General features: G+C 35.0%; 1 protein-coding gene across 1 annotated transcript; it reads left to right on the top strand.

The window, feature by feature from the left end:
• The first annotated feature begins 1211 nt into the window (after nucleotides 1-1211).
• LOC149084644 (uncharacterized) lies at nucleotides 1212-14269 on the top strand. Its single transcript, XM_089235039.1, has 7 exons — nucleotides 1212-1372; nucleotides 4053-4145; nucleotides 9175-9265; nucleotides 9373-9440; nucleotides 10761-10879; nucleotides 11542-11617; nucleotides 12089-14269. Exons 1-7 carry the CDS (start codon nucleotides 1352-1354, stop codon nucleotides 12578-12580), a joined length of 960 nt encoding a protein of 319 aa, XP_089091165.1. The 5' UTR covers nucleotides 1212-1351; the 3' UTR covers nucleotides 12581-14269.
• Nucleotides 14270-15974: the final 1705 nt, after the last annotated feature.

Here is a 15974-nt window from a genome sequence, read left to right as displayed (position 1 = left end):
GACACTTTTGCCAAAAAAACAGAAAATTCCAGGACTGTCCCGGGAAATACGGAACGTATGGTCACTTTACCTATAGGGATCATCTAGTGTTTGTCCCTCAAAGCGATTCTGATGATGATTATGATGTCTACTCGAAAAATCATCATTGACCATACGTCCCGTATTTTCTGTTTTTTTGGCTGTCCCGACTTTTCGGCAAAAGTGTCCCGGTTTTTCCCGTGTTTTGAACGAAACCTACTCGAATTTTTATTCTTTATTGAAGTCAAAGATTGAAATTATTTTTCAACTCATAAATTATATTATGAAAATTACAACTATAAATGAGACTATTAATCTTCCGCATTTGTCTTGTTGAACGTTTTTTTCCTTGGAATTCATTTTAATCCACTGCAGTTAGAAGTAATGCTGCATTTTCCGCCATAGTGATTTTCCCGTTATTTCAACAATTTTTGGCAACTTTGTTCGGTTTTGGCGTCATTTTTGACAGTAACGGGCGATGTCCCGTATTTTCCCGTATTTGGAATCCCAATTTCCCGTATTTCTCTCGAGGAAATATGGTCACACTACTCATAGCCAGAATAAGGGTGGTAAATGAAAAAGTTATTCTAAGGTGACCATACGTCCCGTATTTCACACGAAGCCTACTTGAATTTTTATTTCTTATTGAAGTCAAATATTGAAATTATTTTTCAACTCATAAATTATTTTATGATAATTACAACTATATATGGGAATATTAATCTCCCATATTTGCCTTGGTAAACTTTTTTTTTTTTTTTCGTGGAATGCATTTTAATCCACTGCAATTTACAGTAATGCATCATTTCCCGCCATTGTGATTTTTCCGTAATTTCAACAATATTTGGCAACAGTGTTTGGTTTTGGCGTCGTTTTTGGCAATGTCCCGTATTTTCCCGTATTTGGAATCCCGGTGTCCCGTATTTCTCTCGAAAAAATATGGTCAGCCAACCTTACTCCAATGCAGTGATGGTAACTCGTGGGAAAAATTGGCCAAAATTTTTCCTAGTAACAAATATTTTTAGCATTTATGTGAAATTTTGGGAGTTCATCAAACAAAATAATTTTTTGAAAAAATAAAGAAATTAATGCAATGCAATATTTTTCTATTGTGTAATACTTGATTACGTATTTGCCCCGCTAGATGACAGTACATTCTTCGGAATTCGTGGTTTTGAGGGAAATTATGCTGGAAGAGGTTGCCATCACTGCTCCCATGTAGAAACTTGAACCTCGCATGGCTATGACAACATAAACAACATCTGGCTATCAGCTGTTATCGGCTCATACTGCCGTCATCGGGTTCGAGATAGCATTTTTTCCGATAACGAAAATGCCATCGGACTTCGGTGCGGTAAGTTGTGTGTTTTTTCTCTCTAAATTTCATTTTTGTTTCGCTTTTAACCAGATCGAATTATCGAATGCCATTTCTAGAACTCTTTTAACGACCGTTATTAAGGGTGTGGCCAGTTTGGGAAATAACATTTCACTTCACGTATTGGCCAAAATCATGGTTGGCTCGTAGATTTTACTGATCGAAACTGTACAAAACTTTCAAACTCAAGTCCAAATCTGCCCTTAACCTGTCCAAAACTCTTGAATTGGAGTCCAAAACTATCTTAAAAAACTGTCCTTGTGACAGGGCTGTCTTAATAGCATCATGGGCCTGCCCGGGGGGGGCCAAACGATTTTTCTGTGGCCCTACCTGGCAAATTCTCAACTGATTCTCATTTTTGTGAGGCTCCCCTTCTCTTGTGAACCCCCCCCCCCCCCACGCTGTGCCCATGTATTAATACGACGCCTCCTTAAGGTGTTCAAAGCTATCCAAAACTGTTCTTGATTGTCCAAAGCTGTCTTAAACCTGTCCAAGACAGTCTTAAGGTGTAAAAAAAAAGTGGCACCAACTTGTCCGAAAATGCCTCAAACTGTCTAAATCTGTTCTAAACCTGCCCATGGCTGTCTTAAACAGTCCTTAACCCTTTAGAGAGAAACGATGTCACTCTCCGCTGTTCATACGAAGTAAGAGAGCCTGGATAACCAGGACAGTGAGAGATTGGTGGTTTGATTCCCCACAGAAGAATGTAAATTTTCTTTCTGAACTACATCTCGATCTCCGCTTGGTTTTCCAGGCTTTTGTACTTCATATGAACAGTCGAGAGTGATATGGTTTCTCTCTATATGTTGCCATCTGGGGGCTAACGTTGTAAGAGCTATTAGCTGGGCTAGGAGGCTGTCCATGCGCAGTCCCGTTCAGCATAAGGAATGAAAATGTCTGTCCTCTGTAGCCACGGACAGTGAGAGATGATTGGTGGTTCAGTTCCCCACCGGAATGTGAATTTTCTTTCCGAACTACATCTTGATCTCCACTTGGTTATCCAGGCTTTCGTACTTCATAGTCCTCAACCTGTCTAAAACTATCTTAATTGTTCTTGATCTGCCCAAAACTGTTTTAAGCCTCGGCCACGTGCAATGTGTCTGTCAGGCAGTGCGTCTTAACATATGGGTCCAGAAGAGCTGAAAGTCAATTCCTGGGAAGTCGAATCTTCGAATTGCAGTTTTGGGCAACAAGAAATAATAAGGAAAAAATTAAGGATAGTTAGAAGAAAATATATTTATTTTTTGTTTATTTATTTACCCAGAAAACATGAAATGCACTTACACTGATAAAAAGTAATAATAAAATAATAATGAATAAATAATACAAATAGTTAGCAATAATATATATTTAGAAGACACCAACGAATAAGGCAAATATACAAAAAATGATAAAAGTCCTAATGCATTTCAACACCAATGAGTGCCGTCTTCAGAGGAAAAATTTAACCACTAGTTTCGCTGACCAAGTTTCCCATTTGGGTTGAATACCAAATCTTCACGCTCGGTTGCTCAGCGGAAGAAGTACGTCTGTTCACTTCAAACGTCGTGAAGTGACTTCTTCCGCTGAGCAACCGAGCGTGAAGAGTTGGTATTCAACCCAAATGGGAAACTTGGTCAGCGAAACTAGTGGTTAAATTTTTCCTCTGAAGACGGCACTCATTGGTGTTGAAATGCATTAGGACTTTTATTGTTTTTTGTATATTTGCCTTATTCGTTAGTGTCTTCTAAATTATTCTTGGGCAAAGTGGATCAACTCTTCTATTCTTAGCAATAATAGTCAGAAGGAAAAGCACTTCGTATACAGAGCCAAGTCGAAATCCTCAATAGAGGAAGAAAATCGTAGGAGACTAATACAAGTTCTGATGGCAGACTGTTCCATATTCTCGTCCGGCGGCATCTGAATTCGTGGAAAAAGCGATCTCTTCTCGCCATTGGTATTTTTATTTGGAAGCGATGCCTCTGTAGATTAACTTGTCTGTCTATTGATCTCGAAGATAGGTTCTCCCAATGGTAGATAAACCAAAATTAATTATATCAAGCATTTTTATGTGTTAAATGGTTAAATTTCAGAGGAAAATGCATTAAATTGAGGAATATGCTGTATCTTTCCTATAAAGATGAAAGGGAACAGCTGGGGTGAGGGTGAAAAGAGAAATCTAATTTGTACATACATTCTTATCAATTTATCTGCAGTACCGTTTTATTCTTTCAATTTTTTTTTCCCTTCCATTTCTATTCTAATTTTTTCCCCCTTCTTTTTCTTTTGTCTAACGTGCAGTTAAGTTAGGACAAGATTACCATATTTATCACCAATTCGTGAAATAGAGAGCATCCGAATTTCTTGCTAATCGCTTCTAAACGATTATTGCTGCCTTTCTGCTCGAGGTTTGAATTCCTTGGCATTGCACTTGCACGGAAGTGCAGAATAGAAAGTTTCATAAGGGTAACATTGTCCTGCAATCGGACATGAATTAGTCGAGGGATTCGTATGTGATTGCTATGCATCACTGTATTTTTTTGTTTCTTTAAAGAAAAAGTACATATCGAAAATCGGAAGTTCTATAGCGATGATGAATACCATTTGAATTGTTTTCAATGAATTGTATTTGATTTATTTCTAGAGTTCTAACATTTTTTATTCTCCTATATTTATGTAGAAAGAGTTCAAGGTGAAGGAGCAAATGGCCTTGGAAGTTGCTTTAAACAAACCACCTGGTAGCTATTTGCCAGATCCTGACCATAATTCAAAGGTTTGTAATACATTTAAACACACATATCTAATACAGTTGTACCTCAAGCTTGATTTATTACTGGAAATTATTTGTATCTTGAAGGGACTGTTCTATTCTCTCATCATTCACACTCGAATTGAAACCGATTTTGCACATAATCGCAGCGCAGAATATAAGTCAATTTTCATCTAGATTATACATGCTCAGCCCATGGACTGCGGCTCAAATGTGGCCTCAAACTAATTTTGTAAAAATGTTAAACTATGCATTTCGAGATCACTGTAGTGACCCCGGTGCAGTTCGACACCACTTGAGTGGCCCGTGACATGTTCCCGGATCACTTAAGGAACCTGCGTCACATTTACAGATCACCTAAGTCACCCTCATCACATGCCACTCTGCTTCTAGATCATACATTTTCAATCCATGGCCTCAAACCTAATTTTGTAGAAATGTTAAATGGTACATTTCCAAATCACTTTAAGTGAACTGCAGTTCACTTCACAGATAGGTGTTTGAAAAGTTTTTTCGCTATAGCCTGGATATAATGTTGATTTCTGTTAAATTTTCTAGATAATCACCGATACTTAAAACGATTCCCTTATTGTGCCTAATGTTAGAATATAGCTAGCAATAATAATACTAAATTGTAGCCCTAAAATGTCTTTAACTAAGCAGCGCTGATTGCATCATATGATGTTTGAGAAAAGCTCCTATAATTTATTCCAAGTGCATAAGTAAGAATGTATAATATGTCTAACCGTGTGATCTCCTATCACACATATTTTGAATATACAGCTCTATTTCGCTTAGTAAATTGAGCACAGGTAATCATAAAATGGACTATAAAATTACATATTGCCTGTTCTAGACTCTGTCGGTCGAAAAATTTTAAATTGCAAATTACAATTAGTATTTTTTTCTAATTGTAATAAATTGATGTTTTAAAAATAAAACATATATACAAAAAAGTAAGTTTCTCATGTTATCAACCTATTGTGTTCAAAATATTATCCAAAAAGTATTGATTTAGGTTTTTGACGGTTTAAACCACTTTTTGACACTTGTCATGTCAAAAACCCCAATCCTGGTTTTCAAATCAACGAAGTGGAGTGATAACTCTCACAAGAGTTAAACACTCTTGTCCTACATAATACACATTGCCGTTGCCTCATTCGAAGCACCAAGTTTTCATGCATGAAGGTCCTCCACTGGAAGCTGCTACGAGCGATACCAAGTCGCGTATATACGTATTGTAGTTCTTGTGCATACACTGGACTTGTTATCGTTCGTAGTAGCAGCCTTCGCTAAACGACCTAGGCATTGCCTTATTAAAAATTAATTATTAGTTGGATTAATAAAAACATTTGAAATAAAACCTTTTACTTGATTTCAAAGATGCTTGTGAATCTTCAACCAATTGTGAGAATGCAAAGGCAGTGTTTTCCTTTGTAGCTTCTCTTTTTATTCCAGGTTATTATAAAAATAATTAGAGTATAACGCTTGTGTGTCTGCTGTTCATTATCTCTGTACTCCCTTATTAATTTACAGATAGGGAATATTACAGATAAGATTAACATATTCATTGTGTGCACTAATCATAGATTCTCTGTCTAGTTAAAGAGATAAGTGATTAACTTGATACTCAGAGATATGGTTTAAAGTGGTTAACAATCTTTTGATTGTGATAGTTTTTTTTTCTTTCAGTCACTTATTATTGTCAATAGGCTAATCACTGAATAAAAATAGAATTCTGTTTGAGTTTTTTTATGGGATGCACACACACACACAATCAGAAGTGGATTTACGGTTTTGCTGCCCATGGGCTACACAAATTTTGCCACGCTTCTCCCATTCTGGTCCAATTTTCTTGGCCATTCATTGTTCAGATTTGCCATACAGTGCATTAACCCACTTGGTCCCTACTCCTGTAAATACGCCTATGTGTCTAAGTTACTCTTTTGGTCAGTCCTATGCTTATACACTCTCTAGGTCACTCCCATGCTTACTTACTCTTCAGGTCATTCTTTTGGTCCCTCACTGACCTAGTCATTCGCTCTGTCTCTCTTTTTTTTATCATATTTTTGCTCATGCTTTTGATCATTCACCTGTTTGCATATATTCTAGGTCATGCTTTTGGTCATGCACATCCTTGCGTATGCTTTAGGTCGCACTTTTGGTTGCTCACATGCTTACAAACTCTTTAGGTCACTCTCTGAATCTGTTCCTCGCTCTCTGGGCAGTCGGTTTCATGGTGGGCTACACAACTTTTTCTGCCTTTCTCATATTTTTCTAATTTTCCTAGTCACTTATCCCTCAAATTTGCCACCACTCTCAATTTGCTACCCTAGGCTTTAGCAGCTCCTCCTAGAGACCTCTATCTCTAGGAGGTGCTGACTCTAGCCAGCCCCTGTAAATACGCCACTGGATGTAATTCAAAAACCAAACTGAAACTGGTTTTTTAGTGTGTTTAAAAAAAATAGATTAAACCAATAGATTACCCAAATTTTTATAAAAATCACAAAAATCCTTAATTGTCACTAAAAATTCCTTACTTTATTTAAAAGAATCCCCACTTCTGGAAGCAATCCCTAAGGAATTTCTTGTGGGGAAAAAAGTCTTTTGCCACTGTTTTTTTTCCCTTTCGAAATGACATCACACGTCATAAATGGGGGAAGAGTGGTGTTAAATTCCTTTTTTTTAGGAAGTTTTACAAACCCTCTGATGGTAATAAGAAAAGTTGTTCGTCTTATCGTGCAGGGAAATAGCTTAGCAGCCAATAGTCCTGGATAATAATTGAAGATTATAGTGATGCGCATGTGGTCAAAACTTTCTCTTTTGTTGAAGTTATATATATGTGCGATAACAAAACATGAATACTGATAAGCAAAAAAATATTTAATAAATTTTCAAGATACTTATTCTCTGATGAATTTCCTTTCATCAGACATCCCAGAAAAGGGCTGACTTTTTCTTTTTTGTACAAGTTGTGTTAAGAACATAAACATCGATCCTGGTGTAAAGACTGACATCATCCCCCATGTGAAATCAAAAAAACATCAAGCAAGTGTCACGAAAAGTCAGTGTTCTTCAAAAATTTATGTTTTTTTCTTCATCATCCGATGATTTTGGGGTCATTTGCACAGAATGTTTGTTCACATTGTTTCTTATTGAACACAATATATTTTTTTTAGATCACAATTGAAGTTTTTGCCTCCAATTTCACTTGTTTTGCATAGGGATTTTATTACCTAGGGTTTAACTTCCATGTATGTAAAATCCCTATTTTATTTGGAAAAATCCTTTTTGTATTTATTAGGGAGTGGTTTTAGTATAAAATATATGGGTCTGTATGAAAATCTCCCTAATTTTCATTTTCAAAAGTTGGCAGCTATGGGATGTTCTTTAATTCGATCAAATATAGTGAACCATAATTTTGGTCCCTTAAAGTTCATTATTGTGGAGTTGACCATATTTTTTTATGCAGCTCACACTATTAGTTTTTCCCCTTTGTTTGTGAAGCGAACACAATATGGTGGTTTCACGAGTTAGTGACACAGAAGAGGTATCTGGAAGAATTGGATGCTCTTAAAGGACATTTTTAGTTGATTACAAAATAACAATCAAACTCACTCATCTCTTTCTTCCGATTTCCTATGTGTAAACAAAGATTTCAGCAACTGTCTTGTTTCTTCAAGATCACTCTAATGTGCAAATGTCATTAATTCACGTCACATTAAATGTTCAACTCACTTCAAACCAATCACAGATTTTCGATGAAACATCCAAAATGCCACACTGTAGACATACAATTTCGATAGCAACTGTTCTGCTACAACGAGACAAGTACAATATGTCCTAAATGTTTTCACATAACAGCCATCTTGTGTGCTTTATTTTTGATATGACTGCCCAGATATAACTATATTTTAATGGAACAAGTGCCATCGGTATAATAACTGTTAACTGTATTAGGAATATTTTTGTAAGTTGGAGTGGCTGTACAGCTGGAAAAAATTATACATTGAAAACTTCACAGACGCCAATACTGTGACAAACCTGGTCACACTTTCAGTTCAATAATGAGCGCCACAAGACAATCCAACGATGACAAGAGCCGAGAATTGAACTTAGAACATTACTTTTAATTTCACTGTATATATAACTACTAAAATTTTTACAAAATTTGGATGTAAATCTATAACACCACAAGTTTTATTAATAAATAATATCTGGATTTTTCCGATCCTGTGTGTGGAGGTAAGTGAATCCCCAGCTGGTGTCTGGAGTTAGATCTTCAGTAACTGTCTATCAATCCTTTGTATTCTGAAAACTTATGTGAAAAAGTGGCCTGTGTAAACTCGGGAACGGTCGATGATAGCAGAGCTATCTCATGACTAGAAGCTCCTTACTCCCCAAGTGAAGTTTGCTGAGAAGTGGTGAAGTGTGACTGAATGCCAGTACAAATGAAGTAGGAATGCGATGAGGCAATGCCGTTGCTGCGATATATACACCTAGCTATAGCAGTGGCAGCCATATACCACATTTGCATATTGTTCTTATGTCACTCCGGAACCACCAGATGGCAGTTGTGGTTACAATGCCATGTTTTGAGGTAAACAACAATGAAGTGGGCATCTCCTGGCGCAGATACGACACCACGCCTGATGGCTCCAGGCCAATACTGGATGAGACTTGTGGTAACAGGTGAAAAATATTTTTAAATAATCAATTTAATAGCACTTATTAAGGATGGAGTGGCCCATTTCCGCCTGCAGTGGGTCGCTGTACCTATTTTACCTATACTACCTACAATACCTATTTTTTAGTCGTGTATGGCAACCTGGTACCTGATATTTGTCAAACCTGGCCCAAAAGGGCAAGTAAATTGTAAGCTTTATTAGGATATTTTTAGAAAAATTTTTTGTCATAAAAAATTTGTTTTCTTTTACTATGTCGATTCAAATTTAATTTTTGTGACGTTTATTTATCCAAAACAATATGCATATTTACTATTTGATTTTAACGATTCATTCCTTCTTTTTAGGGCGAGAACAGTTGTTCAAAAGTTGTTGCTGCAGCAAACAAAATATTCGGTTTCAACGGATGGTCTTACTCAGTAACACAACAGACTGTTGGTGAGTTCATATGCATTACAAATATCGTGTGAAGTGAATACATGTACTCACAGACAAGAGAAAGCAATTCTTACATGTTGCTAATACTTCGCTATTGTTTTTTTTAGATTTTATAGATTTTGAGGATGGTAAGTACGAAGTCGGAGTTAGTGCCTTGGTAAAAGTACAGCTTCGGGTAATTAATTTACTTATTTCATTTATTGTGTTTTTAGTTTCTTAGCTCAGTCAGTTCTTTGCTTCTAAGAAGTTTATGAGGTGCAAAAAAAAAAATTGATATGCCCATACATTTATGTTTCAAAAGTAGACAGAATAATCAAACATTATGCTTATGAATGATATTTAATTAAAGTAAAAGAATTTTAGAATGAATGCAAGTTATGTTGACAAAACGTTTTTTATCTATATCAGAAAAAAAATGAATTTTTATTCTTTTATGTATTTCTGTGTTTTCTGCTACTGCCATACTTTGATATAGCAGTGTTCTTTTTTCGTCTTTTTTTTTACACCTGCGGACCAGTGAAAATAGTTGAACTAATTTGCAAATTGGTGGAAATGAGATAAGTAATTTGCTAACCTGTAAAAAAAAGAGGAAATAATTTATTTACAGGCAGAAATGAAAGCAATAATTTGCAAACCGGTGGAATTGAAATAATTTGCAGACTTTAAAAAGCAAATAGGATAAATAATTTGTGGACCAGCAAAACATAAAAAAGAAAAGTGAATAATTTGCAGACTGGCTGATGGTAAAAACAAATAAAGAGGCAATACTCTATTTTGGAAGTGAATCTGAAATTATGTACGGGTAAACATAGATTAGAAGAATTTTTTTGCGAACTGACAGAAAAATCTCACAGACCAGCACCAGTTAATGGGCCATTGGTTGAAGAACAATAGATTGTAGCATATCTGAATTGCAGTAAATCTCTGGGCATAATGACTCAAGTTTTTTGTTCAATGCGATTTCCAAGGTACATATAATTCTATGCGGCTGTCTAGTAATCCCCGAAAAATGTGAAAATCGGATGCACAACTTTTTTTTCTTTTGCTTTGAAGATGGTAGGGCTTTTCATGAAATCATAAGAGGAATATTTCCTCCCATTCTTCTTGTATAGTTATTTGCAGTCCATTCAAGGTCAGTGTTTTGAAAACAACTTGTTTTAATAGTCCAAAATCGAGTAAAGTATCGGGGCTACATCTGCAGGCTTGGTAGGAATATGATGAAATTTAATTGGCTTGATTTCTGTGTTCCTTACCTCATTTTTTCATTACTATAGACATGAAACAAACTCATTTTGGATAACTAAGTGTATGTGGTGATTTTTTTTTTTTTTTTTTTTTCCGATTAACAGATGACTGCTTGCATTATGAATATTATGAGGGAAAAAAATGAGTGCAGTTTTGTTAGTTGCATCAAAATGGAGTTTGTTCAAATGAAATTTAAGAAAACTAATTTGGTTCTAACAATGACTGATGTAGATTTAAATCTTTTCTTCAGGATGGTACCTTCCATGAAGATATCGGGTACGGCTTTAGCAGGGGTTTGGTATCCAAAGGAGAGTCTCTGGCCAAAGCTAGAAAGATGGCTTCATATGATGCTCTGAAGAATTCTCTTAGGTTTGTATATTGAAAATTTTATTTTTATCATTTATTTGAATTTAATATTTCAACTATTGAATGCATTCAATTGTTTTCCATGTGTACTGTATGTATAACAAAACTTTTGAATATGATTGTAGCATGGGGGCTAATGAATATAGAATGACTTTTGGCACTGACTAGTGCATGGCTGCTCATTTTGGTTCGACTAACTCCCATTTACAAATAACTCCCCCCCCCCTTTTTTTTTAATACAATTTTACCTGGAAAAGTGCTCAAAATTTTTTTTCAATTTAAAAGAGTATGAACCATGTCGATAGTATAAGATATTATAACAAGTTATTCAGTTCCTCGAAATTTACAACTGCAGTGACTATGATGATGATAATGAACCAGTTGGTGTAGGTGATTGTGATTTATCATGTGAGAGTGATGAGGAATTTGATGGTTTCTATGATGAATAAAAAATTTTTATATACACAGTATATATATCTTAAAATTGAAAAAAGTAAATTTTTTTTCAAATTTTAACCACAGAAAACTCTGGTTGGGATTCCTTACATTAAAATATGGTATATAATGAGTAATGGCAGCTAATATGGGCAAATTATATTTTTTTTACTTCTATTAGTTGAGTTCAACTACATTTGAAATCGTTTTCATTTTATTATTTTATAAAGCACTTTTGGAACTGGTCTTTGTGTATCGCTGCATGCTAGTGATGAAGTTCCTGATCATTCTAGTCCTGACAGTCAAGTATGTATTTATTAAATAAGCATAGTTATATAAGACCACTAGATTAGTTATGATAGTTGTCTTTTACATAAGAGATGAAAGAGTAAAAAATTTGCATAGTTACTAATTTTTCTATTGAAGAAACTTGAAAAAAAAAGTTCTAAAGCACTTTCAATAGACCAAAATATCACTATACTGGAATCGTAAAAAATCTCTCTACGCTTAAGCATAATGGGGCATAAAATGCCCACTTAACCATAATTTCCATACCTAGATAAATCGCTGGATAAGTGCCATCTCAGATAATAAATCTAGGGTTCAAAATTATCTTCAGCCATTTGCTGAGATGCTTTTCGTTGTTTATATTAATTTTCTATTCTGCTCAGAATCAGCCGAAAATTTAGCGTTACAATGTGTTGTCTTCTAATGATTAATTTATGTTGATGGTATCTGCAATATGCTGAATGTTTGTTACATTTTTCTCCCTATTAGCAAGCGGGAACGAGCTACTCTGTATTGACAGGGGTAAAAAGAAAATCTGGCAACAAGGTTGAAAGTACTTCTAAGAAGCAAAAAGGTTGCCAGTTAGAAGTTCCTTCAAACTCACAGCCAGTATCTGATTTGATAGACTTGGAGACGACATGTAGTCTACTGCAACGAACTGAGTGTTCCTCCAATCCCGGAAGTTCCACACAAACTCTTTACAGTACTTTTGCCGGTAATGCAGAGGCTTCCATGAATATAGCAAAAAAAGAGCGAGTTGAGAGTAGTGATGAAGATGATTCCAGTTTCGTGGGATTTTCATCTCAGAAAGTCACATATTCACCTGTCAAAACTGCTGAAGATGAAGAGTTTGTCAGAAGGAAAATAAGACAGTGTAACCTAGAGCTGCAACATCGTCAGAAAACCATGGAACAGTTGATAGCAAGTCTGCCTAAATATTCACTTCTGGCAGAAAGCAGTCACCCCAGTTATTTCGATTAACAGTTCTTGATCTTCCATGACATTTAAATAGAATATTTTTGATAAAATTAGAGATGTAAATTTCTCGAGAATAATCTTTACGAAGGTATTCTCGTCAAGGAGATTATTCTCTGAATATTCTCTAGAGAATATTCCTCACATCTCTTGATAAAAATAATTAGCTTTGGAAGTTCTTTAAGCCACCAACCACTTCTTGAAGTTTTAAAAATTTTTAACCATTTGATGTGTTTAAAAGGAAGAAAATCCGAACATGAGAGAGTGACAGATAAAATAAATCAAAATTCATGTAAAATATTGATGGTAAAAAAAATGGCTATTTTTTATTCTTTTCCACATACATTTTCAAAATTTGTGCCTTTTTCTTCATGTTAAGGAGTCTCGTGTGGTTTTTAAAATATTTTCATATATCACAGTTACTTGTAATTTCTTTAAGCTCTAAATGACATAATCAGTCAAATTTGTGTTACGTTTTGAAATTCTTTATTATCATCTATGTTTCATGTCTTGGTGCATTCATGATTGTCATGTTCATTCATGTTCATCAATTTTTTTTTACAGATATGCTTTTTAATGTCTATTCCACCTCCTTTTAATTATAGCATTAGATTATACCAGTGGTAAATTATTTCTATTTTTTTTTTTTTTTCGCATCTCAAAAAAATTTGAGCGGAAACACAATAATAATTACATATTTTACCATAATAAGTTAAATACTAAAAACTTAAAAAGTAAAAAATTAAAGTTTTTTTTTCCTTTTGTAATCTATAAATTTTATTAATATTTTGATTTTATTCAATTTATGTTACTTTGAATTCATACTATTTTCACAATATTGTGCATTGAAACTGATGGCACTTCGCTTAAGTCATCACTCAGCTTAAGCTGTTCATAATCTTGATATAATGTGAGTGACGACTTATCGAGGTTTTACTATAAACCCCTCTCTTTCACAGACACCGGTGGGATAAAAAAATTCATCCGTAAGAGAGGGGTGACCGTTAATCAGGTGTTTGAAATGCTTACTTTTCTTTTTCAAGGTGAAATTATTATTTGGCCTTAAAAAAGGGGTGTCTGTTAAGAGAAGTTTTACTTTACCATTTGGTACAGTAAACTTTGGTACAAGTTACCTTGTAAGTTTTACTGTACCATTTGATAAGGGACAATACAAGGTTATGGTGTCACAGGGAATTTTTCTCTAATAGGGTTGTCAATAAATGGAATAGCTTACCCCTGGAGATAGTAAATTGTAACACAATTGACACGTTCAAAAAGAAATACGATAAACATGTTGGGGTAAATCGAGAAGCTATCCATACTTGGAATAAGAAAACCATAAGTATTCTTTATGGGCATTGTATAATATTTTATCATGTGTATATATTGTTTATAATTTGTGTTAATTGCATTTTTAATTGGGTTGCTGTATTTTTTAAATATGTGACATCCATATTTTTATGGGCATCTTTTTCTCAGCCACCTTGTTGGGCATTTTGGTGTTGTATTTGTATTTGTACATTTTTTGGTAAGTCATTTTGGTTCTAAAGCCTAACAAAAATTCAAAAATTAAGAACACGACGAATTGATTAAAATGGTACTTGAAAATTTTGTCAGCACTACGCTTACTATAAAAACAAAAAATACCGATTCAGATATGTTGAGTTATATGTAATAAAGAATATTTATTTTTTACCACAAAGAAAGCCATAATTTGTTTTGTACATTTGTTAGCAAATTATTTTTTATAAATTTTGTAAAAGAAAACGTTTACTTCTCTATGCAGAAAACAATAAACATTTTTATGGGGCTGAAACATCTAAATCTAATGTATTCAGCAGCAACTACTGACACCCCCCCCTCCCCCCCAAATTTCATTGAGATTGCATTATCCACACTCCGAAGTCATGCGTGACTATGTTGTGCATTACTTTTGAAATCAAAATGTAATTTTTTCACCTCTAAATACTCATCAATATATTTGTCGTTATTATTATTTTGTGGTGAGCAAGAGCTGCTCTTAGGGGGGCGTGTCACAAGGACGGTTGCACCGGACCCAGTGTTTATGACAATAAAAGCAAAAAAATACGAAACAATTTTTTTTTTGTAGCAAACAATAAATTTGAGCATCAACTATTTGATTCGGAAATTACTTCTTTCATAGATTCTAAATTTTCATCAATTCCATAATTTCTTTTTTTCTTAATTCTGGATTATCCTCGATTTTGGAATTCTAAGCTTTCATTAATACAAAAATTCATTAATACGAAATTTTTTTCTTTCATCAATAAATTTAATCATTGAAATTTTCTTCAACTGAATTTTCATCCATATGATATGATGCTTTTATTAATTTACATTTTTATATTTTTTTATCGATATTTTTCATCATTCTTGCACATTCTGTGACAATGTATGAATCTTTGAATGCAGATTCCTCTTCCCCACAAAATATACGAAATCGGAGCCAAGGAACCCGCTATTATTTTCGCACTAAGGCACCACCACCTTGTTAATGATGGTGACAACTGACTGCGGCCGCTGCATCTGGTAAGGGTGGCCATGGCGCTGAGTGTTTGATATTATATGTTAGTATGATAGATCCTTTCTTGCTGGAATGCATTGGGCGCAACGTGATAAAATCACTTGCACCATCAAGTAAGAAACAAGGGGTTTTCAACCTTTCAGACACGGCGGGCCAAATTGAAACTCCTCAAGAAGTCCGATGGCTCCAAATCATGTAATTTAGTGACATCTTAATAGAAGTGGGGGATCAATGTGTGGCTACGAGTTAAACAGGGACAAAAATAATTACTGAAAATAATTATTACAATTCCACTGTGACTCGCGACCTTTAACAAACCCAGCTCCCTTAAGTTGTCCGCGGCACTTTTCCAGCTGCCTTAAGTTGTCTGCGGCACGTTTCTGGGTTACTTAAGTGGCCCACGGGACATTTTGTGCCAGATTACTGAAGTTACCCGAGGCCATGAAACCCCACATATCACTTCTTACGGGACCCTCTGCAGTGAGTTTATAGAGTGAAAAAAGGAAAAAAAAATGAGAGAAAATCGTCGCTGGCTGGAGCGCCCTACCAGTCCTACCAAGACAGATTTTTAGATCAAACCTAATATTAACCCGTGCCATTACCTCCTAGAGATACATATGAAATATATATGTATCTCTAGGACGTAATGCCCGTGCTCGCCACAAGGTTGAGCACCCTTGATTAAAATTTAAAAAAACATTTTCAGGGCAGGTCCGTCATTTGGGGGGGGGGGGCGGTCAAATAATAAGTGGCTTTTGAAAATACACTAAAAATGGTCTGTATATATATATAAAATTATAAATACATTGATTGAGAGTACATGTACTTTGCCCCCCCCCCCCCCCAATCCTGGAA

The sequence above is a fragment of the Pholcus phalangioides genome, unplaced genomic scaffold, assembly GCF_987345545.1.
Source record: "Pholcus phalangioides strain wild (caught in Gottingen) unplaced genomic scaffold, Ppha-v1.0 ptg000008l_1, whole genome shotgun sequence".
NCBI classification, from domain to species: Eukaryota; Metazoa; Arthropoda; class Arachnida; order Araneae; family Pholcidae; genus Pholcus; species Pholcus phalangioides.
The sequence above is the reverse complement of the archived record's forward strand: the minus strand, read 5'-3'. Positions and strand labels throughout refer to the sequence as shown.